General features: G+C 39.7%; 5 protein-coding genes and 1 long non-coding RNA gene across 8 annotated transcripts in view; 3 read left to right on the top strand and 3 right to left on the bottom strand.

Moving 5' to 3' along the window:
- The first annotated feature begins 476 nt into the window (after positions 1 to 476).
- On the top strand, positions 477 to 3,635 carry LOC140772825 (probable serine/threonine-protein kinase PBL21). The gene is made up of 6 exons (XM_073115028.1): positions 477 to 1,244; positions 1,313 to 1,573; positions 1,704 to 1,867; positions 2,382 to 2,461; positions 2,569 to 2,716; positions 3,283 to 3,635. Exons 1-6 carry the CDS (start codon positions 761 to 763, stop codon positions 3,631 to 3,633), a joined length of 1,488 nt encoding a protein of 495 aa, XP_072971129.1. The 5' UTR covers positions 477 to 760; the 3' UTR covers positions 3,634 to 3,635.
- Positions 3,636 to 3,917: 282 nt separating this feature from the next.
- LOC140772823 (pentatricopeptide repeat-containing protein At2g01510, mitochondrial) lies at positions 3,918 to 6,721 on the bottom strand. Of its 2 annotated transcripts, none has more exons than XM_073115027.1 (2): positions 6,687 to 6,721; positions 3,918 to 5,784 (listed from the first exon to the last, which is right to left on the bottom strand). In XM_073115027.1, exon 2 carries the CDS (start codon positions 5,744 to 5,746, stop codon positions 3,941 to 3,943), a length of 1,806 nt encoding a protein of 601 aa, XP_072971128.1. In that variant the 5' UTR covers positions 5,747 to 5,784; positions 6,687 to 6,721; the 3' UTR covers positions 3,918 to 3,940. The 2 variants fall into 2 exon arrangements, with proteins under 2 accessions (XP_072971128.1, XP_072971127.1); XM_073115026.1 differs by lacking the exon at positions 6,687 to 6,721 and adding an exon at positions 6,035 to 6,159.
- Positions 6,722 to 7,206: 485 nt separating this feature from the next.
- Positions 7,207 to 11,961, bottom strand: LOC140774990 (NEDD8-activating enzyme E1 regulatory subunit AXR1-like). Its single transcript, XM_073118197.1, has 15 exons — positions 11,808 to 11,961; positions 11,285 to 11,457; positions 11,048 to 11,211; positions 10,664 to 10,774; positions 10,478 to 10,557; positions 10,242 to 10,392; positions 10,041 to 10,134; positions 9,829 to 9,917; positions 9,090 to 9,163; positions 8,848 to 9,010; positions 8,526 to 8,611; positions 8,116 to 8,199; positions 7,818 to 7,998; positions 7,631 to 7,739; positions 7,207 to 7,520 (listed from the first exon to the last, which is right to left on the bottom strand). The coding sequence occupies exons 1-14, from the start codon at positions 11,846 to 11,848 to the stop codon at positions 7,656 to 7,658; spliced, it is 1,575 nt and encodes a 524-aa protein (XP_072974298.1). The 5' UTR covers positions 11,849 to 11,961; the 3' UTR covers positions 7,207 to 7,520; positions 7,631 to 7,655.
- Positions 11,962 to 12,439: 478 nt separating this feature from the next.
- On the bottom strand, positions 12,440 to 16,307 carry LOC140774424 (putative metallophosphoesterase At3g03305). The gene is made up of 4 exons (XM_073117422.1): positions 15,920 to 16,307; positions 15,081 to 15,322; positions 12,879 to 14,426; positions 12,440 to 12,799 (listed from the first exon to the last, which is right to left on the bottom strand). The coding sequence occupies exons 1-4, from the start codon at positions 16,233 to 16,235 to the stop codon at positions 12,677 to 12,679; spliced, it is 2,229 nt and encodes a 742-aa protein (XP_072973523.1). The 5' UTR covers positions 16,236 to 16,307; the 3' UTR covers positions 12,440 to 12,676.
- Positions 16,308 to 18,632: 2,325 nt separating this feature from the next.
- LOC140774693 (uncharacterized) lies at positions 18,633 to 21,055 on the top strand. The gene is made up of 5 exons (XR_012106633.1): positions 18,633 to 18,823; positions 19,073 to 19,123; positions 19,517 to 19,558; positions 19,687 to 19,722; positions 20,745 to 21,055. It is a non-coding gene; the product is annotated as an uncharacterized lncRNA (long non-coding RNA).
- A 1,353-nt stretch (positions 21,056 to 22,408) lies between these two features.
- The window catches only part of LOC140774234 (transcription factor bHLH30-like), a 3,424-nt gene continuing 3,333 nt past the window's right edge, over positions 22,409 to 22,499 (top strand). For both annotated transcript variants that reach the window (XM_073117141.1, XM_073117140.1), the window contains exon 1: positions 22,409 to 22,499. This exon is cut by the window's right edge and continues 897 nt beyond it. The gene's annotated coding sequence lies outside the window, so the exon portion shown is untranslated.

Raw genomic sequence — 22,499 nt, 5'->3', positions numbered from 1 at the left:
TCCGCTCAAAAAACATTTTAAATTTCTCGTGCAAGAGCCGATGCAGACTGACACTTTAACAATCATGGCTGACATGCCACCAAGAAGATGACATGAATAATGATGATAATTTATACTAGTAAAATAGTTCCATTCTACTGTTAGCGTTATATTAAAATTATGCATTGATTTGGCACCAGCGGTCGTGTGAGAAGCTGAACAATCCCTGACTAGAGGCCAAAGATTTTTCTAATTCTCCAAGTTCACTGTTGCTTGCATTTGCAACTGGAGGAAGAAGAAGAAGAAGAAGAAGAAGAAGAAGAAATGTGCAGATGTACTGCAATGATAATATTTTAATATTGATATAAGTATATAATAATCAAACATATTATATTCCTTAAAAATGTCCTATCATTAGCGTATACTAAAAAATCTCCTCAAGGAATATATATGTAAATAAGGTTAAAAAGAAAATGACCCTTTTTACCACCACCACCCCCACTTCCATTCCATCCATAGCTTAGCAAGTAGAGTAAAGCGAGCAAAAGAACAACTCTTTTTCGCTGCTTTTACTGATCACCTCTCGCCCTCGCACAAGCAAAGCTAAGATCCAAAAGTGACGAGAGAGCTAGCCCACATCCTCTCAACTTTCTCTTTTTATTATTAATTTTATTATTATTATTATTAATTTTTCTCTCTGTGTCTCTCTCTGGCTTTATTATACTTGGAATTTGGTGGGAGTGGGTGAACAAACGGGTCAGAGATCTGCTGCCTCTCACCCATGGGCTCGTCTCTCAGCGGTAGCTGTAGCAGTAGCTGCTGCATTACCTCCAAAGATGGCAAAGAAGTAATTTCATTAAAAACTTGCAGAAAGTTGGCTCTTGGTAAGCTGACCCAAATGGGAGGAGGAAGCGGCGGCGAACGTGAGGGCCGCCACGAGGAGAACAAGTCGTGGCTTCTAGCTGGCTCTGTAGCCGGAGACGCGGGGGCCGACCCGCATTCCGTACACTCGTCCTTCCGCTTCAGCTTCGGCTCGCAAACCGACGCCGAGGACGGCGGCGGGGGCGGGGGCGGGACTGGGGCCAGCGCCTCGGCCGTGCTGCTCCTGGTTAGCCTAGGAGATGGCGGCGGCGGGGGAGAGAGGAAGGAGCAACGGCAGTGGAAGAAGCTGGAGTTCCTCGAGAGGAGCATTGCACCAGTGGCCGCTGGTCTGGTGAGGTTCAGCTACGCCGAGATCCGGGCGGCGACCCGGGGTTTACGCCGAGGTAAATTGTGGCAATTCTAGTAGAATTTGCAAGTTTTTCTTGAGATTGAGTGGGATTTTTTATGCTAGGGAGGGAGCTGGGGCGAGGAGCGCTAAGCAGGGTGTACAGGGGGACGATTGGACTCCGGCGGCGGGCGGTGGCGGTGAAGAAGGTGGAGGGGGAGGACCGAGAGAGCGCCAAGGCGTTTTGCAGGGAGCTGATGATCGCGAGCTCGCTTTGTAACCCTAACATTGTTCCCTTGATTGGATTCTGCGTCGATAAAGAAGGCCTCTTTCTTGTTTACAAATTCGTCTCCGGGGGTAGCCTGGATCAGCATCTCCACCACCATGGTACTAGTACTCTGACACCTTCCTTCTTTAAAATCCTTAGAAGTGTATATATTTGCATAATTGGGGAGGACTTCAATTGAGGGAATCACTTGGAGGTAAGTAGAAGTAACTTCTTTTTATTGTCATGTAGAGAGGAGGGGAAGGAGGAAAGTGTTGCCTTGGAAGGTGAGATACAAGGTGGCGATAGGGTTGGCGCGGGCGGTTGAGTACCTGCATTACGCCACCGATAAGTGCGTAATCCATCGAGACATCAAGCCATCCAACATTCTCCTCTCAGCTAAGAAAAGCCCCAAAGTGAGTGTTCTTCCTTGTCCTCTTCTCTCTTTTTCTTTTTTGGTTGCCTGTAGCTTTCTTATTTTTCTTTTTAGAAAGGAATTATTGCATTCATCATGATAAAGCTACTTACTTTGATCTATGTGACTTATTTTGGTGGTGGGCTCATGCAAATAATTATCATAAGCAGTGAGCTCAACACCTAACAGCTTCCGTTTACATATGAAATAGATGCTTGGGACCTATCTAACAGCAGCACACGCATAATGGAGATTGCTGCTCAATTGGCTGCTTTTATCTCTTAAGAAGATTAGTAATTAACTTATGCAGTTATGTCGAAAGATAAAATATCATTGGTACTCTAATGGTATAACAGTTTATCAGAGAAAGAAAGAGTATCCAAATGATCAATATTGTCTGAGCTGAGAAGATAGTCTGGCCAACAGTTTTTGATAGCTATTTAGCATAATATGTTTTAGTTGTTTGAAGTCATGCATTATATCATCTGCTACTGTGGATGTTGTTCTGTTGGCAGCTATGTGATTTTGGACTGGCTACATGGACTCATGGACCTTCTCTGCCCTTCCTCTGCAAGTCTGTTACAGGAACTTTCGGGTAAAAGCTAGAAGTTAAAACTCCCTGCAGTTCATTGTTTTTGAGAAAGAACTGTTTTTCTGAATATCTATTTGTTGAGAATGTTTTTCTTGTTGTTGCTTATTTAGCTATCTGGCTCCTGAGTATTTCCAGCATGGAAAACTATCAGATAAAACTGATGTTTATGCATTCGGGGTGGTTTTGTTGGAATTAATTACTGGGAGGAAAGCAATTGATCGGAGTAGGCCTCAAGGAGATGAGAACTTAGTCCTATGGGTAAGTACTTCAAATTCACTCCCTCAATTCAATGGTACATTTTCTCCAACTGAAATATACTATTTAACTAGAGCATCCTGCATATCAATTTCTGTTCTCTCATTTACTTTAATATTTTCTTCTCTACCAAGAATTTACTAGCTCTTTATTTGTAGACAATGGTGGGATACTGATTATAAAGAGTACAGCAATTGATTAATGGTTTGTTTAGATTATGTATTTAACCACATTCAGCAACATTATTGTGATTTTATCAATTTCTAAGATCAAGAAGTTGATGTGACATGAAGAGTATTGCTGAAGCACCAACCAGGCAGCTATTTCGCGCATTAATGTTTTTGAACCTCCACATCTGCACTTTTGACTTTGCAATATAATATGGATCATCATGGTTTTGCTTGTATTCATCTATCTTATATGCAAGAGTTTTAATGGATAACAATTTTAGCTTGTGTTTCTGAAAGCTGAAAATGTGGTGCATGTAAACAGATTGATAGTACCATGCATTTTGTATAAATTATACCGTTTCTGCGTGCTATTGTGGCTAAGTGTCTCACTTTTAACAGGCTAAGCCACTTCTACAGCAAGGTGGAGGAGCCATTGAAAAATTGGTCGATCCACTGATGAAGCTTGACTCCATTTGTTGGAGTGAGATGAGAAGGATGGTTCTTACAGCCACTGCCTGCATCAGCAATGAGGAATCAGAGAGGCCAAACATCAACCAAGTGATTTCGATGTTGCAAGATGAAGACACATGTGGCGACTGGTCCATTTTTACAGGCAATGGTTGCCTTACTGGATATAGTTCTCACTTGTATGATCCATTAGAAAGGGGCAATATGAGAAGCCACTTAGCTCTAGCTATGCTTGGGGTTTCTGACACTGACGAAGACGATAAGCATACATACGGTCATTGAACAAAAACGTCTCTGAAAATTTTTAAGTCTTTATATTAAGCGTTGATTGTGGATATGTCAAAGCAGTATATATTTGACATTGTTTGACATAGGAAATGAGCCAGAGTTGTGTATACAAGTTCACTGATCTGTATAATGTTTGGTTGATTATAATAGAAATTTGTTGTAAAGCAAATTCATTTTCTGTCATAATGGAGAACTGTTCTTGCATTTTTGTCTTGAGAAATTGATCAAGACTGTTCTTGCGTCTCTGCTTCCAGGTCTCACTCCTTCGTGCTTGAATACAGATAAAATACTCTTGAGATCATCACCAGAAGTCATTGCAAGAACACTGACCATCTCGGAAATGGTGGAACCTGCTCTTATCTCTTATTATGATCTCCCTGTTAAGAGCTTTTGATGTGTACTTGAAGAAAGCATGACAGTCACTGCAGATCCTCAGGTTCTTCATGATCCTTAATGGAGTCTCGCAACTCTTCGATTTGATAAGACTGAATGCAATAGCAAGTTTCTCGCTGTGAGTGCCAACTGCAGCCTCTTTCTCCTCGACCTCCACATCATGCAGCACAACTCCGGTCATCGGCGCATACCCGACGCCCCTAACTAATGCAGTTAGCTCATCGAGCTTACCGTATATATCCTTAGACCAAGAGTGCGATCCTTCATAGAACACATGAACCTCCCCTTCCATTTCTACTGAGCTATAAGCTGCTACCTTCTTCAAGGCTTTCCCCTTCATCTTCTCTCTGATCTTCTCGACATCGTCCCACCTCCCGCATGCCGCATAGATGTTGGAAAGAAGCACGTGATATGAAGGCACGTCGGGAGCTATTCTGAGGAGCTGGTCGGCGGCGAGCTGACCGAGTTCGGTATTTCGGTTGGTCGTGCATGCGCCCAAGAGAGCACCCCAAATGCCGGCATCGGGTTCGATAGGCATACTCTTGATGAAACTATAGGCTTCTTTTAAATGTCCTGATCGGCCAAGAAGAGCAACCATAGTTGCATAGTGTTCGATCCTAGGATTTGTGATCCTACGGAAGTAATGCTTCCCTTCGCTTACTAATCCTGCATGGCTGCACGCAGTGAGGATAGCAAGGAAGGTCACCTCGTTCGGCCTCACGCCTACGTCTTCCATACAAGAGAAGAGAGCTAGTGCTCCCCTGCTGTCACCGTTAATGGCATACCCTCCGATCATAGTACTCCATGAGACAACATTCCTCTGTCGCATTTCATCAAAGAGCTTGCTTGCCTCATCCATGCACCCGCATTTGGTGTACATGTCAAGAAGCGCATTGTCGACGAATACGTTGGGCTTCTGCATCTCTTCTCTTACTCTTCTATGGAGCTTCCGACCCAATTCCAAGCACCCCAAGTACGCGCACGAGGAGATGACGCTCACCAGAGTGATCGAGTCAGGCTCTACTCCTTCCAGCTCCATCTGTTTGAACAATTTCAGAGCCTTATCCGCATGTCCATTCTGCGAGAAAGCGCTGATCAACGAATTCCACGCAATCAAATCCCTGCCGTCTGTGCGGCCCAATTCCTCGAAAACGTGTTCTGCCAAATCTGATTCCCCGAGCTTAGCATACATGACCATCAACTCCGTCTCGACGATGGCATCGAAGACAAGCCCAACTCTGACGAGAACAGCATGGACCGCCATTCCCAAGTAAACATCGATAAGGTCGGCGCAAGCCCGGAGGACGAAAGGGAAGGTGAAGTTATCGGGGCGAATTCCAAGGCAACGCATGCGGTGGTAGAGAGAAATAGTGTCATCGGGACGTTGGTTCTTGACGTAGGCTCTGAGGAGGGTGTTCCAGAGGAATGCGCGTGGTTTGTGCATTCCGTCAAACAGGTCGCGAGCGTAGGCGAGGTGACCCGAGGAGGAAAGCGAGATGAGGAGGTAAGTGAAGAGGCCGTTCTTGTGGGAGAGGCCGGAGGTGAGGATGAGGGCGTGGAGTTGGCTGAGAGGAGCCGGGTGGGAGAAGCAGCGGAGCAGAGCCGCGAAACCGGCTTTAGTGGTGGGAGGTGAGCAGAGAAGTTGGACAGAAGGGTTGGATCGACTCAGTTTGATGGCTCGGGCTCGGACTCGGGCTAGTGAGAAGGTAACCATCACTCTGCTCCTGAGTCCAATAATTTTCTTCTTATATACTGCAAATTATAAGAGTGTACTTATACTGTTATTAAATATATCAACTCGAAACGAAACATAATAATAACATCTTAATTTATATTATATGATAGTTATATCTTTTAAAATAACTTGTACAACGCTTATAGTTATTAGACAAGGCAAATATCTAAATCTTATTTTAATAATTCATATAGTATAAACTAATTATTTTATAACTTAAAAGAGCAACTTAATTTGTTTTCTTTAGAGGGGTTACCACATGATTACCTATGCCCCTCCCCCAAAACCCATCGGCTTTTATGTGGCTCAAGCCTCGGACAACATGATATTAAAGTCGTGGACTTTATTTAGCTTCACCACTCTACAGAGCAAGAACTCGAGCAGCAGAATCTCCAAATATTTTATGGAGCTCTCTAAATCACCTTCACCATCTTAAGTCGAGGCAAGCAGTAGGCAACATTAACTAGCAAAAAAAAAAAAAGACAAGAATACAACAACAGCATGCACTGAAGAGAAACAAATGCACCAACACCGAGCATTACCAGTATACCAAATGTATCATGTATTTATACTGTAATAAAGTCTAACAAATTGTAAAGATTTTTAAACTATATGATCCTACTAAGATTGATCGAGCATTAATGAATTGAGACCACATCATGAAAATATGGCTCCGCCTCTAAAAACTTGGAATCATCCTTTAAGCAAGCATCATACAGGATCTTTGATAGAGAGACACAAGCAGTAGGAGAAGCTCAATGCTAGGAATTGACCTTTTGTTGCATCTTATAAAGCTCCTCCTCCACCTATGAGTTTATGACATATAATATAAAGTCGTAGACTTCAGTTTTACTGCTTTATAGAGCAAGAACTCGACCAGCAAAAGTCTCCCAACTATTTGTCGTAGTACTCGAATTACCTTCACTATCTTAAGACCAAGCAAGCAAGGCAGGGCAAGCAGTAGATTCTGGCTTTCTCCTCTCCTCTCCTCTCTGTCCAAACAAATTGTAAGCCCCCGTTTATTTTAATTATTTGTTTTAATTTCAGTATACAATTTTTAATTTTAAAATAACAACTAAACACCATAATAACTTCATTCTATAATAATTATTACACTTTTTTAAAATGTAAGTAACACAAGAATATTTATTCCTAAAATAAAGACTTTATTTTATGAATAAAAAAATAATTATTCTAAAATTAAATTTTATTCCTAAAATAAAGAGGCCTAACTCTAATTGCATTGTAAAGACACAATTTAAGCTTATTGTAATATATTTCTTGATAGAATCGGTCTAATTGTACGGCATATGTATATTGGAGCACTCTATATATATGTAATTTGAACTCATTGTAGTTTGTTTTTTGAAAGAATTTGTCTACTTATCCAACTATATATCAGATAGATGAACTCGTAACCAATCAAAAAGGAAAAAGTATAAGGTAATTAAGAAATTAAAAATGTTGATTCATCTTGTCCCAAATTACATCAAAATGCACTCTCTCCTGAAGTGACATCCAGGCTATGAAGATGCGTGAATATGTGAAGTTCAACCCTCCAAAAACTACTAGCAGCGAAAAACCATGCACATCCATGTTGTCGAGAGGCCCATGTCACCGTATACAAAGCAACACCGCAAACAAAAGGTCGCATCACATCTGCATTACCTGAGAAAAATGATTTGTCCTAAACCACGCACAACCTCTTTTGTTGCTCGGCTTGTCAACACTGAGAATTCCCAGATATCGGTATCTAGCATATGACATCAAATATCAAGATGATTTGATTTAAAAGGGTGAACTTTATAACAACTTAATATTCTAAAGAATAAATTTCCTATTATAAGGTTGACCTTGAATTACCTTTTCTTTAAAACTTAAATTGCAACTATAGTGATAAAACCTGTGATTTCTGGTCAATCCCATTGAATATGAATGTCCCAGTCATTGGTACGAATTGCCTAGTGACAAGCTGAAAGGGTCCATACAGAAGAATGAGAGCTAGTACCATGATAGATCTTATTAGTATGAACTCAGAAGCACTACAAACCTTAATTACTTCTTGGGAAGCTACCCCCCCAATGAAAGCAGCAACAGGATGGAGCTCAGCACTGCCAAATCTGCACATTTCATGTATAAGGTCCTCAGATAATGAGGAACCATGTAAACCTGAGTCGCTTAATATAGAAAAAGCAATAGTCTTTAACCGCAACATGTCCTCATCCAGTTCACTGAGAAAAAAAAAGAACAGCTCAGCATCACACAATAAGACAACAAATCTTCACTGGGAGCAAATTTGTAGTGTCTCACACAGTAGAAGAGAAATAAATAAGAACTTCATGGCTTACCTATCAAAAATCCCAGGAAATCTGTTGTAATTGGAAGCAAACCGATCAACAGCACGGAGTAGGATATAGAAGCCAGCAGCAAAACTGCAACAGGAAAAAAAAAAGTGCATATTTGCACACAGCTCATTTTCAGATATTATGAGACCATTGGGCTACCAATTTTTCCCAACCTATGGGACATTTTTACATACTTATCCCATAACTCCTCACAATGAGGGGAAATGGCCTTTAGATCGAGATTGCCTAATGTCACAAAATCCCTAATATAGGCTAATCCAAATAAAGGAAATAATCAAATTGTACTTTTAGTATACAGTATAAGCAGAAAAGCTATTTCAAGTTTCCAAGTTCTAAACATGAGGTAATCCATTTCAATAATCAACACAACATAAAAAAGTATGAAGACTAACCAGCAATCTTCATCTGTCAAATACTTCTGTAGTTCTGGAAGATTAGGAGAGTTGAGCTCTTCCTCAATGGTATGGTATCTGCAAACCTACATTATCAAGGATCATCACACAACTAGTTATACAAACAGTACCAGTGTTAACGTGCTTTCCTCCAATCCACATCAAGTTAATGTTTTTAAATGTAGGGGAAGAATAACAGTAAACAAAGTAAAATAAAATACAATTTTACCATATCAGGACTATCAAAAAGTATCTTAATAGCATAAAGATTACAGAATGTAGCCATTTTTGTAAAACCACACTCCCGGAAGAGAAAACTTACAGTGAGCTTTCTTGCATTTCTACAGAAGGTCTTGATATATCCCTTTGAAATAGCATCAGGTTCTCTACCAATTCTTTTCAGGATATTTCGCACGTGGCGCTCCATCGCAAAACAATCAGATTCAGCCTTGGCTTGGTAGATCTTTTGCAGGCTAACATAATATCTGTACCAGCAACAAACCAAATTCATGATAAAGAAGGTAATTAGCAAATAAAAGTAGCTTCTTGTTTCCAGTAACAAACTCAGTTAAAGATGTCATGTCAGGTATTGATCCCTCAAGTGGTGGCTCTCCATCACCTTCATTTTCAATGAATTCCTGTAAAGAGAAAGCAGATTACAACTGATCAACGATTGGAAGTTTTCTTGAGTTTGTCCTAGAGATCATCTACCAATTATGTACTTATGGAAATAAGAAAGTGCATTAAGAATATTAAAAAAACAGTAAATGAGAATCATTCAGGCCTTGTGGCCACAAGGACAATCGTGCCGCTATCCAATATGACAAAAACATCAAATGATTGTATAGAGGCATATTGAGGCTCTCAACTCTAAACAAATGACAGCTAGATTTGATCAGATTATAGATTTAAAGGGAGATGAGTAAGGATTGAAAACTGAAGGTTTCAACTCTCAACAACCAGATAGAGGCATAATTGAGGGCTTAAGGCTCATTTGGTGGGTTGATTTCAGCAGTAAAACTGATTTACACATGGAGTGTCAGAGAATAAAAAGACAAAAGGACACTAAAATAGCTTCCAGATCCTCTATTCACCTTTCCTTCAATAACCAATGCATCTGACCATCAAGTTGCGGGTAAAAAGAAGTGTGTCCACCAACTAAATTCCAGACTACCATAATGCAACCTTATCTAAGAGACATCTTAATGTGTTTGTGAAATCCATACTACCACAAATGAAAGGCTATCATGTACATATCACATATAAGAAGCAAACCATAAGCACAACACTGACACACATCTACCTTTAATGCTGCCACCAGAACCCAGAAATCAGGTGAAGAGGAATCGACTTCTATAGAGGTATCTTCAATAATTTGGCTAATCTGTGAACCTGACATATAAGTAGCTAAACACATTAGCTTCTATACAAATGCTAGATATATAGATAGATAGATATAGATATATAAAGCCTTAAAGAAATTTGGCTTGCTTCTTTTAAGGTAAGCCAACTTACTAATTCCTCTGACAGTGGAGACTTTATATGCAGCTTCCACGGCTTCTTTGTAGTTCTCTTCATCTATATTAAGCATGTGAGCTTTTATTAGATCCTATAGGAAAACAAAAGAAAAGCCTCATCAGCTTGCATGGAGATCTAGCTTGGGAAAGCTCTAGGACCACCCAAAAAAAAAGATCAGAGAAGTCCTCATCACTACACCTTAAAATCCTTTTTCTCTTGCCTACTTGAAGGCAAGCAACCATTGTGTGCATCAGCCCATTTTTCTGCCAGCCTAATAAGAATGACAATATACGGAGTATGCTTGTGGACAACAGGATCTGTTATGCTTAAATCAATAGATTTTGAAAACCTGTAGAAAATATATAACATCAGAAAAATGGTATAATGACATTTGTCCCACGAACAATTAACTTCAGGAGGAAAACCATTCTTACTCTTTGAGCTCAGGCCATGGGTTGTGCAGTCGTAAATCATCTAGAAAATGGTCTGGTTTTGATTCTATAACATTGTGCTCCTGTTGACAAATAAAAAAAAGAAACCCATGATTCCTTCCGCCTAATACAGGAAAAGTAACTGGAGAATTTACCAACACAGATAAGAAGTCATACCCATTATATTACCTTCACACTGATTCGAACCAGCCCACTGAGACCATATGAACGTGCAACAACCAAAATGACATTCGCTTTCCTACAGATCCTATCTAGCTTTAACAAAATATTCTCCAGTAGCTGCCATGCCATAATATAGTATCACATAAACAAAAATTGGAATCGAGGTAGTTTATCAGATGTAAAAATCATCATTATACCTCAAAATCAAGGAAACAGTGACAATATTATTGACCTTCAACTTAAGCATAAAAGATAGATAGGATTGGAAGATTGGAAGATTGGAAGACAAGAGAGCCATACACGTTCCATTTTACTAAGATGCTCATAATACAACTTTTCCGAACTGTGCTATTAAAAAAAAAAATCTTAGGCAAGAATCACCAATTATACCTGAGTTGCAATTACAAGAGTAAACTGAGCAAAAAAGGAAGGATTGCTGTCTATCAAAGTCGCAGGAGACTCCTCAACAAACTTGGCTTTAACAGCATCATTCAGCTCTTGCAGGAAAGAGCACACGCACTTTGCCCTTGATTGTCCCAGGCATTGCTCATCCACTGGCCATTTACATTCGTTCAGTACATAAAACCAAACAAGCACGACAATTTATAATGCAGGTTAGAAACCTACACATGAAATTGTTCCCAAGATCACATGTTTCAACTTTCGAACCATCGACGACAGTGATACTCCCAATTCCACCAAGTACAAGATTTTTCAGAGCTTCAGATCCAGTAGGACCACAGTTAAGCAAGCATATGCTAGCCTTCTCTAATGCAGCTTGTCCTTGTTCTCCCCAAATCCTTCATTTTTAAGTCAAAATAGAGACAGTATTAAAACATATTATATGGAAGATTTAGCCTGATAATATACAGCTGAACTAAGCCCTAACTCAGTTACCAAAACCCTTGCTACTAAAATCACAAACACTGAGTAGAAATATCATAAATCTAAGACGATTAACATCAGCCCCTTCGAGAAAGAGGATCAAGAAGCCCCGTGAATTCCAAAATCTAAGGGATCACGAAGACGATGGAAAGAAGGGATGGGATTCAAGTCCTTTGGGAACCATGATTAGGGCAAGAGAAGAGATCGCATCATCAGGTAGGTGACGGAGTAGTAGGTAGAAGAGAGAGCGAATACGGTGAGGTACCTGAGTTGGCGATCGTACTTAGTCTTCGGCTCCGCGGCCATTGTCGCGCAGTGGAGAGAGAGAGAGAGAGAGAGAGAGAGAGAGGGAGAGAGGGAGAGAGAGAGAGACGGAGGAAGGAAATGAGGAAGGATTGGAATAATAAGCGACAGAATAAGGCGCAAGCTAAAGAATAGGATACGCAGCCACTATTGCAGCGAATCACGATACGATACTTCATACATACATTATTAGATATTCATTTTATTTATTTATTTATTTTTCTCTTTTCAGTTTGATGGGCTAATTATGGGCCTGACTAGCCAAGCCTGGCCCATTCTAAGTTTAAAAAACATCAAGGAGTTCACAGGATGGGCTTTATTAGTAAGCTTCAAAGTTCAAAACGGATGACGAGTAGAAAAATCTATTAAAAAAAATATTAAGTATAAATTATCAACATTATACGAGCATTTGCTGGTTAGCAATTCAAGAAAGATATCGAATAGTGCACGAATTATGATTCAAGGGCGAGTAGAGATTCAGATAATCCAAGATAGTAGTGCTGTCTATGTTAACTAGCTTTTGATTTGGAGAACAACTCTACAAAACTGTATCAAATCTTTGTTCCTTGTACCTTGAACCATACCAATAGAAGATTCAGCAACATAAGTATATATATTGCACAGAAGTATTACTGATTGTACATCAGATTAAAGACAAATTATTGGTGCATAGTTCCACTGGGTATTAAGAGCCACCCAGATTCAATTGGTATGGAGTACCACAGACATTCACAAGCAAGGCGAAAACTATCCGATCCACTGACTACTACACAGAAATCTTACAGAAAATGATATAGAATTTTCTGCAAGAAAATACAAAAAGCGACACTCCTAATCTTCAGTGCCCATTGTAGAATACACAGCTTGAACCAATAACAATGGCGGGGCCCAAGATAATGTGGGTGATAAGGCCACGGGTCCTACTCCATAAGCACACATGAGGGTGTAACATAGCTACACAGAATCAATATTAGGATATGAGCATTCAGATAGGAATATAATCAATGATCAGCACAAATTGATACGTAATTACCTTAAAATGTACCAAAGCAATGATCATGCATGCCAATAAAAGGATCCTTCTTGCCCAACCTCCACAAATCTTAAGCAACGTAGATGCAATTATATCCTTCAAAGAACTCGGTGAAGCTCGAGCAACAACTTCCAACTGATGTCCAGATTCCAAATTCAAATTGATGGTCCCATTTGAGAACCTTGCTTTCCTGCTGGAGCGTAAGTAAACAACTGACTTCTCTGCTAACAAGCCGTAAGTAAGAACTACAACAGGAGTAACTACCAAGTACATGAAAGGCAAGGTGATGACCATTACATCAGGGGTGCCTAGCCTAGCGGTCGTGATATGATGATCTGGAGACTGTATTTTCCAGCCAGATAAGTACATTTGGCCAATGTCTCCACTCTCAGACGTTGCACGACCCCAAAACCATGGCATTGTGATCAGCCAAAGAAGATATATCACCAAAGAAAACCAGCATTTCCTACTCCTGGAGCCCTCCATCAAAAACCAGAGCACCCAAAATTGGGTGTTTCTTTGCTGGATAGGTGAGGAGAAAACGGACATAGCCCATTTTTTGTATTTCGCACTTCTTTCAACGAAATGATACAAAAGTTTTGGGATGGATAACAGCAGGAAAAGAAAGCCTAAGTTGCTCCACAAAAGAACTAAATATAGACCCTCCCACTGGATTTCAAAAATCAAATACTTCAACCACGTAGGTGACTGAATAGCTGGCTTACCTTCAACTGAAAATGGTCTAATCTTACTTGAAGTCTCCTTGCCCTGCGAATCTAGAGCAATTACCTGCAACCAATAACGTGTTGGTGATAGGGACTTGTAGCTTTCAGCATTCCATTTAGCATGAAATAATGGCTTCTGAACATTTAAACTAGTAACAAGCTGCAGCGGTATCTCTTCAACTATCTTAAACTTCCTAAATGAATCATAAACCTTAGCAGTCACATTAAGAATTTCTTCAGCAGAGAAGACGAGGGCATTTATATCTCTTCTCATTGATTGGCTGCTTCTGTCGAATGTGTTCATACTTGTTGAATCTGTGGGGTATGTGATAAAGATGGTGGTTTGGAATTCCTCTTGCAGTTGGTTTCTGCTGAGTTCAATATCAAGAAAAGATACTACCCCTCCATCTATTGCTAGTATTCTGACCAATTTGTTTTCCTTCCAGTCTCCTAACTCCCATTCCCAAAAGTTTTGCACTGTCTGTAGCTCTTTAGCATCGGATGCAAATTTAACGGAATGGAGCTTCCAAAGCTTCTTACTGAATTTCGCATGCAAATGGCCACAGATGTATGCCGAGATCGATTGCCTTGCAAATGTGGTTTCATAACGTTCTCCCTTTTCAGAGGAAGCACTAAATGACATTGGGAAGTGACCAAATACAACTTTTGTTACCAATTTAGAATCTTTATCCCAATACTGAAGTTCAGAATTCACAACCTTAATCATTTTATCAGTCGGATGACCAAACAAGTTTGATGGGCCACGAATACCAACACTCAACGTGTCATCTATACCAAGGAAGATATATCTCTTATCCTCTTCCTACAGAACCTTCAAGAAAAGGATGAGCTCAAACATTGTGAACAAGTAAAAAACTTAAACAACTATAGCATTGAGAGAAATATCTAAAAATATGAACATCTATCTGCATAACATTTTCTTTCCATATAGGTTGTTCTCAAGATTGAAATAGTAAGTCATCCAAGTACCATTTATCAGACTGCTGTCTAGGGAGTAGGGCCATCTTCTCTCAGTAATGACAAAAGGTGAAAAGAAGCAAGTTGAAGATACATGTATAAGTGTAGGTGAAATCATAATATGCATTGGACGTATCATGATACCTGTACAATTACTTCATCTGAAGAATGAAGGTGTAATATATTTTGGATATAATATCTGATTTACACTTTTAATACTTATGAATAGACATGATTATAGATTAGCTACAGTGGAAAAAAAAAAAAAAGAAACTCAAGCATATTCATACTATTAATTGTTTTCAAATCTTATTGAACAATTTTTTTTTGGTCAAAAGACTCAAAACAAATAGAGAATCATCTGACCAACAAATGTTTGTTAAATCATTAACGCTAGAATCAACTAGCCAATCCGATGAAAGTGAACTTGTCTATTCTATCACCATTCAAAATGTCATACAATTGTATAGAAAATGTGAAAAGGAACAAGGTAACCAACCATAAGTGAGATGCTATAAATGGTGCTTAATCTGTTTAGCTGAGAGCTAACACTATGGGTGGAAAAGAAGTCCAATTTGTGTCCAACATAGGGAACTCCATATTTGTCATGATTGCCTCTGATGTCAAATATTCTGTGCTTATCTATACCACCTCTCTTGACTATTGCATCTATGGCATTCCTGTATACAACCCATTCAGACTCGTCCTGCCTTGAGCTTGTTCTTTTCTTGTTTTTAGCATCTGAATAAATCAAAAGACATGAGAAAATATAGATAAAATAGGACAAATAAGATATATTGGTAAAGAAGATTCTTGTAAATTGTGATCGTACGGCTTATATCTTGTGAGGAAAAAAAAAATCTACTGCTTGTCCTTCAAAGATTGACTAGTAAGCCTATTAACGGTTAAGTTTTCCGTGTACAACTACAGCCACATACTTACTCCTTTATTTATACCGTCTCGCGGCATCATTTCCATTGGAAGTCTCATTATAGATTTTGATCTATAGAAATTTATATTTTTCATCATGATGCCTTGAAAAGAAATACTAATCAGACTTCGGATCTTAATAAACTACTCATTAATGTGAGTCGTGTTTGTTTCAGATGTTACAATAGGCTGCTATATACGGTGAATTAATGATTACCCTATATACAGTTGAAAAATTAGAACTTTTCAGTTTAAAAGAACTCTCTTCTGGTTTCTCCGCCGACCCTATTAATCGCCCTTTAGCTCCTATTCGGAGGGACTTAACTCAAATTCCAACACCTTACTAAAATTGATTACGAGGATAACCAAAGAAGGGGGATGGAATAAGAGATGGGAAGGAGGAATTACCAGTGATGTCGCCGGTGATGAGAAGAAGTGAAGGGCGTATGATCCGAAGGACTGGGGCGAGAAGCCGGACGAGGTCGTCGGCGCGGTCAGGATGGTAGGCGCTGACGTGGAGGTCGGTGACCTGCACGACCCAGGCCACGTCGCCATCCATGGGGAAGGAAGCCCTCGTCACCAAGGGATCAACTTCTCCTCCGGCCTCGTCGTTTAGGGTTCCAACGGATAGGGGGACAACGAAGGGGAAGAGGAGGAGATTGGAAGAGGAGGAGAAGAAGAGGATGGAGAAGAGGAGGAGATTGGAGGTGATCGGCGATGCCATCCTTCCTTTCCCGGGAGTTTACCGAGGGGTGAGATTAAATTGGGGGAGTTATGACTTTATACGAGAGGGAGAGTTTGGAATTGATTCGGATAATTATTGGAGTATTGCGTACATCCTATGAATTAAAAGATAGATTCGCATCTTGATCAAATTCTTTTCACCCATGTACTTGGATTAGAATCACTTTGCCCCTCTTAACTTTGTTTTGAGTAACTATTCGCCCCCCTTCAAATTTTGGCTACTCGTTAATATATAAAAGGTGATCATTGATTAATGCACTAACAAAACATTCAAGGCCTTCGATCCACAGACAAATTAAATGCTCGTTATATTTATAAAATAATATATATACCCACGTCGTGGTTGACGCTCCCGAGCTGGGAATCTCTAGAGCTTAGTGTAACGTTTGGAGCAAGTAAAGTAAAGGAAAATAAGAAAAGAAATAGAGGAAACCGGATTCCTATAGGCATTGAGTATGAGATCAATCTATTTTCCAGTTGTTAATAAAATCGTGCATCTTTAGAGTTTGAAAGATAGGCGAGTGTGCTGATCTTGAGGACAAGGCCGCAGTTTTACCGGCACGTTGTTACACGACTTCACACGTTCCCATGCATTCAATGCACTCCCAAAAATCAATGCATTCATTTTCTTTCTTTTTTTCAAGGAGAATTGGTCATGGCTTACTTTAGTCACATTAGTACTCTATGATCGATGCATCTAAGTCAGCTCTGGACTGCCATTGTTGGAAGTTTGAAGATTAACCCACAACGCATACACACCCAAAAAAATTAATTAAGGATGAAAGGAAACAAATGGGAAAGTTGGTAGAATTGTATTCAATTTATGCATGTAGCTATCTCCATTTAATTGCTTATAAGAGTCCCTAACTCCTATGAACTCTTGGAAAAATAATGCTTGAGTTAATGCACTTGCCTTCTTTCAACCTTCGTCTGAATCATTATGAGGAGACAAACTGGTACTGTTTTGATAGAAGGATTTCATCTTGAATATTACTTTACACTTGAAGCAGTGAAATATAGCAAATATGTAGCATTAATTCTTCAAGCAAATGAGCGCTCAAAGATTTCTTTCTTTCCAATAAATATTGAAGAACTTCTCAAAACAAAGAAATCTATATGAGAAAAATTAAACATTGAACTAATAGTAAACTCGATCCCCTTTTTCTCTTCTAAGAAGATGAGGTACTGGAAGCTGAAGGAAGAGAGAGGCTTACAAAGAAAGCTGCATGTAGTCTGCTAGAACTCGCCATTTACTTGCTCTCTACAGTCTAGACCAAAGCAACATATATATATATATATATATATATAGAGAGAGAGAGAGAGAGAGAGAGAGAGAGAGAGAGAGAGAGTTCGACAAATTAAGCTTTTCAACTCAGTTTTCATCTCTTGTCTCTCATCTGATGAGCATCAAACACCACGGCAGCGAAACAAACCTTTGCGAAATATATTCATACTCATCTGTTATGCAGAGGATTTGCGCCGGTGGGGACTCTTCTTTTGTCGTCACCTACCATCTCATCTCCGACACCATTCTCGAACGCCGACGGCGCCATGGGGAGCGGCGCCAAGTCGAGGAAGTTAGAAACCCGGGCGCCGTCGGCGAGCATGGCCGTCTGGAGGAAGATGGAGTGCATGAGGAGGACTACTATAACAATCCGCCGGGCAAGATGGATCATGATAGATGATCAGTTGGGTGAGAGTGATCACTGCAAGAGCTAGCTAGCTCGATCTCCGGCAGCACTGCTTTGACTGGAAACAACGGGGATGCTAACGGTAAGCCGAAGTCAAAATCTATATGTCGAAGGGTGCATGGCAAGTGGTAGAGTAAGTGGAGAGGAGGGGAAAGAGAAAAGAGAAATGGAAAGTCTTTCTTTCTACTTGTTAATTATTATTTAGTTATTGGTACCGAAGCTTCGGTGGCCGGCGGATCCCATGCCAGTGGTCACGTGACCTGACCGGCTTGATTCTTGGAACCTTCTAATTTTCATTAACTTGCTGTTTGTCTTCACTACTTCAATCTTCCATTCAGCTCATCCTCTCTACTCTGTACCCAAGAAGGCTGCGTGCACCCTGCAGTCACAGTACTAAACTACTTGTTGAAGGAAAAAAAAAATGACCTCTTTCATTACTTGTCGGTTTAATCCATGTATTTAGATAAAGACCAAATAATAATTATATTTAATTTTAGTTTTTATTGGTATAGTTTAACTGTATTTAGTTTTTTAATTTGTAATAGTTGATTATAAATAAATCACATATATAATTTTATGTATATTTATTATAATGATATAAAAAATTAAATAGTATTAAATTGCATAAGCCACATAACGGATTAACAAGGGACGAGCTTGTTCGTTTGGCTTTCCCAAATTTGAATCCCTATTCCTTCTATGCCATTACCATGAGTCTCTCTCTACCGGAGGACGCATAGATTTTGAGAAATTCTTCTCTGGGTTTTTATTTTCGCTGGAGAAATCTATGGTTGTCAACTTGAACAGGGATTTGCCATGTCACTGGCGATGACCCTTGCTGTCTGAGATTGGAGACGATACCTTCTTCGCCGCTGCGGTATGTCCTTGTATACTCTAATGCATCGTTTACTGTTGATTTGCTCTCTGAGATCGATAGAACCGGGGGGGAAAAAAGGATCTTTTGGGATTAATCTGCTTTTCCTTCTGTTTTCTTTGTTTCTGCATACACTTTTGCCACTTTGTCTTGTCTGGTTGTTTAGTGTCGCTTGTTGTGAGTATTCTTGTTCCTTTACTGTTATATTCATCTAATTATTTACTTATTGGATTTCTGTATCATGTCTTGCAGATAATGACTACTCCAGAAGATTTCTTGGCAGGGCTGCACCAAGTTCGGCAGGCAGACTTCATATCTAGTTTATTTGTTTCAAGAACCAATTGCTTTTATGGAGTATCTCATAGGATCATTCGCAGTGACTAATTAGAGAATAAGAGTAGGGATGTCTATATTATGTTTCTTAGTGATCAATTATCTAAAATGGGTGCCTGATGATTTGACAACAGGAAAAATCTAAGAGGCAGTATAGGTTGTATATTATGAAACAAGGAAAATCCCCTATCCTCCAATGTGCCTGATCCATTTTGATTTTGAGTTTGAAATAAGAACTCAAAAACAATTCAAGCTTAGAACCAAGTGAATAGGATTAAGATCATGGTCTATGTCGCATTATGCTTGTTACTTCCAGATGCTTTATCATTCGTATTAAAAATTTACACGACATTTAACTCACAGATTCTTCGCCAGTGGACAAACCATATAACAACTCTTAAGATGGTATGCTGACTGCTCATCCTTTTCCACATGGTCTTATACTTAAGTTGAAGGAACGATCAATTTCGCTCTGTTCTTGTATATATATATATATATATGCTGACCTATTCATTATTTCTGTTTCTCTCTAGGTTGATGATTCGTTGGCTGAAGTAGAAACAAAGCTGGTAAGTACAATTTGCTGAGTTTGTTAATTAGTTAATCGTCTATGAATATATCCAATGATTTTTTTCCCCCTTTATGAATGATAAGGATGCTGATTCAAAGGCCTTGTCTGACAAAACAAACAAAAATTCTAAGGCTAGCAGGCGTATTTGGGTGAAGATTCACTTTGTTCTTTTCCTCTTGTGACATGGGGGGAAGTAGAATTTATCAATTACAGATTCCCTGTGGTATTTATGCTGTAGCGATACTGTCTGTGGACTACTTTAGTATTGATGCAAGGGCCCTCTTTGTCTGCCTAGCTTGTCTTCTGGGAGGGGCATACCCCCAGGAAAAAATCTGGAGCACTTACACTTCATCGTACTTGTAAAAGTTCAGGTTTAGTTGGAGGAGGAAAAGTGTTGCTTTGAACTACTCTCTTTTTTTCCCACCCTTCAATCCCCTTTTGTCATGGCATATTCAGCTTGAGCAGAGATCTAGTAATCCATAGTCTCTTTTAATTAGTAAATAGTAATATCTGTTACATGCATTGAGACAGGTAGACAACAAAATAAAACATGGCTTCTCTAGTGTTTGATGACCAAGAGTACCAAAGCATCCGTAGCTAGATTGGTGTATTGTACCTCAAATATGCTTTCATGCAAGTTGAGACATGTCTGGAGTCTGGACTGCTTAATAGAAGTTGCATGGCAGAGCAGGTGACGAAGTTGATTTTGGACCTCACCTTTTGGAATCATATACAAGAGCTACAGACTTCTGGTGCTTTCACATAGGGTTGGTTCTGATCATTTGTAGGTTTCAGCCAGTGATTAAGCCGTGAACATACTAAGGCAGCACATGCTCTTATTTTGTGACATTGTTTCCTTTTACTTGATATGCTCTTTGAACTAGATGATAGTGATCTATTATGCTTACTTTGTATTTTTATTTCATATTTGTTTGGTTCCGAAAAATGAATAGTACTTGGCGAGATACACCCTTGATTTAACTCTACATCTTATAGTTCCAAACATTTTCCATATTGCAGGCCATCTCTATCACCTTCTTTGGCGAGTGGCCTGATAGGAGGTAGGTGATTCACAAGCAAAATAAATTCATCAGTTCATCCAAGGATTGCTGACAGTCTACTCTATTCTGGAAGGAAGGGGCACTAGCTATGATAGCAGTACTGACATAATTAAATAAGAACTCTATTACAATCGGTGTATTATTATTTGCATTTGAGCTGCTCAGCTATATATATATATATATATATATATATATTTACTGATCTTTATGTAAGTAACATTTGTTCCTGGCAGTTGGCCTGCACAAATTTCTTTCTTCAGTGGAAACAAATAGGAGGAGAAAAATTCTACTGCTTCAATTAGTAAAGTTGCGGAGTTCTTTTGTTTGTATGACTAACAATACAGAGAAGAGGAAGTGGTTAATATTGTCTGATTTAGTGTCTATTAATTGTAGTATTTAAGAGAGCTAGTATGGGAAAATTAGAGTGGAGATGTCGAGTTTAGTGGTTAGTGATGTAGTGTGTCAAATAAATTAGCAACATACTAAGTGCAGGTATCACTTGTGGAGGGGATCCTGTCTTGCATTGGTTTAAAGAAAAAGGAAGAGTAATTTATTGGGAATTAGCAAGAGTAATAAATAGAGAAGGGGTTGGGGGGGTGCATATGTGAAAAGGAAAGGGGAGGAGAGGGGGAGGGGGGTTGCACGCGCCTAATCCATTGCACGCCAATGATGGCCATGGGCATGATACAAGGGGAGAGGATATGGGCCGGAGGAGGTGGGGATGGGGGGTAGCATTAATGCCTCGAGTGCCCACGTCAAGCCTACGTGGCACTGAGCTCATCATCAAACCCCATTCCCTTCCCCTCTCTTCTTCATCACTTTGTCTTTGTTAGCAGCTTCCCTTGTGGAATGGATGGAGGAGTTGTGGTGGTGGCATCATTTCAGATCTTTGAATTGGGGGTGAGAGGCAAAAGGGGATAAAAAGGGAAGCCGGTGGGGGGACCAACTCGAGCGCATGTGCGAGACCACCCAAGCCCCCCTCTCCCCAAATACATGACTGAGCTTAAAAGCTATTTTCTCTAGTGACACTCACTCACCAGGCACCCCTTCCCGCTCCCTTTTTCTCTATATATATATATATATTATATATATTGAGGAAAAAAAAAAAAGAAGAAGAAAGAATTCGAGCAAACCTTTTTCTCTCCCGTATAATGTAATATACGAGGAAATATCAATATATTAATATAAATTATAAAATGATTTTCCTGTTAAACATATACGTATATATATTAGAATAAATTAATAATAAATGAGAGATGCTAGGATTTGAACCTGAGATCTTTTTCGAAGTGAGGTTATTAAGATGAATAACAGATAGAGGAATAGAGAGAGAAGGGAATGGGGGGAAGAGTGTATTCCAAGACAGAATGATTACGTCGTTTTGGGAAGGCAGGGAGTGAGGCGTGGAAGGGGAAAGCAAATGGGCCAGAACGTGGGGCTTGACCGAGGTGGACATCTCTCTCTTCTCTTCTCGTCTATTCTCTTCATCTCTCTCTCTCTCTCCAATATTGGCTTCTCTTTTCACCTCCTCAGGCTTGGTCGGTTCTATTTCTATACTCGTTGTTCTCCCCATGCGCCCTTTCCCCTCCTCCCTCCCCCCCCCCCCCTCCTGTCGCCGTAGCAGCAGCCTCTACTGTCACAAGTAATTATATTACCTACTAGTCGACGCCTATTCTCACCACATCACATACCCAAAGATCAAGAGAGAGATAGA

The sequence above is a fragment of the Typha angustifolia genome, chromosome 13 (genome assembly GCF_048772165.1).
Source record: "Typha angustifolia cultivar Huaian chromosome 13, ASM4877216v1, whole genome shotgun sequence".
Classification (NCBI taxonomy): domain Eukaryota; kingdom Viridiplantae; phylum Streptophyta; class Magnoliopsida; order Poales; family Typhaceae; genus Typha; species Typha angustifolia.
Note: the sequence above shows the minus strand (reverse complement) of the source record. Positions and strands in the feature narration are given on the sequence as shown.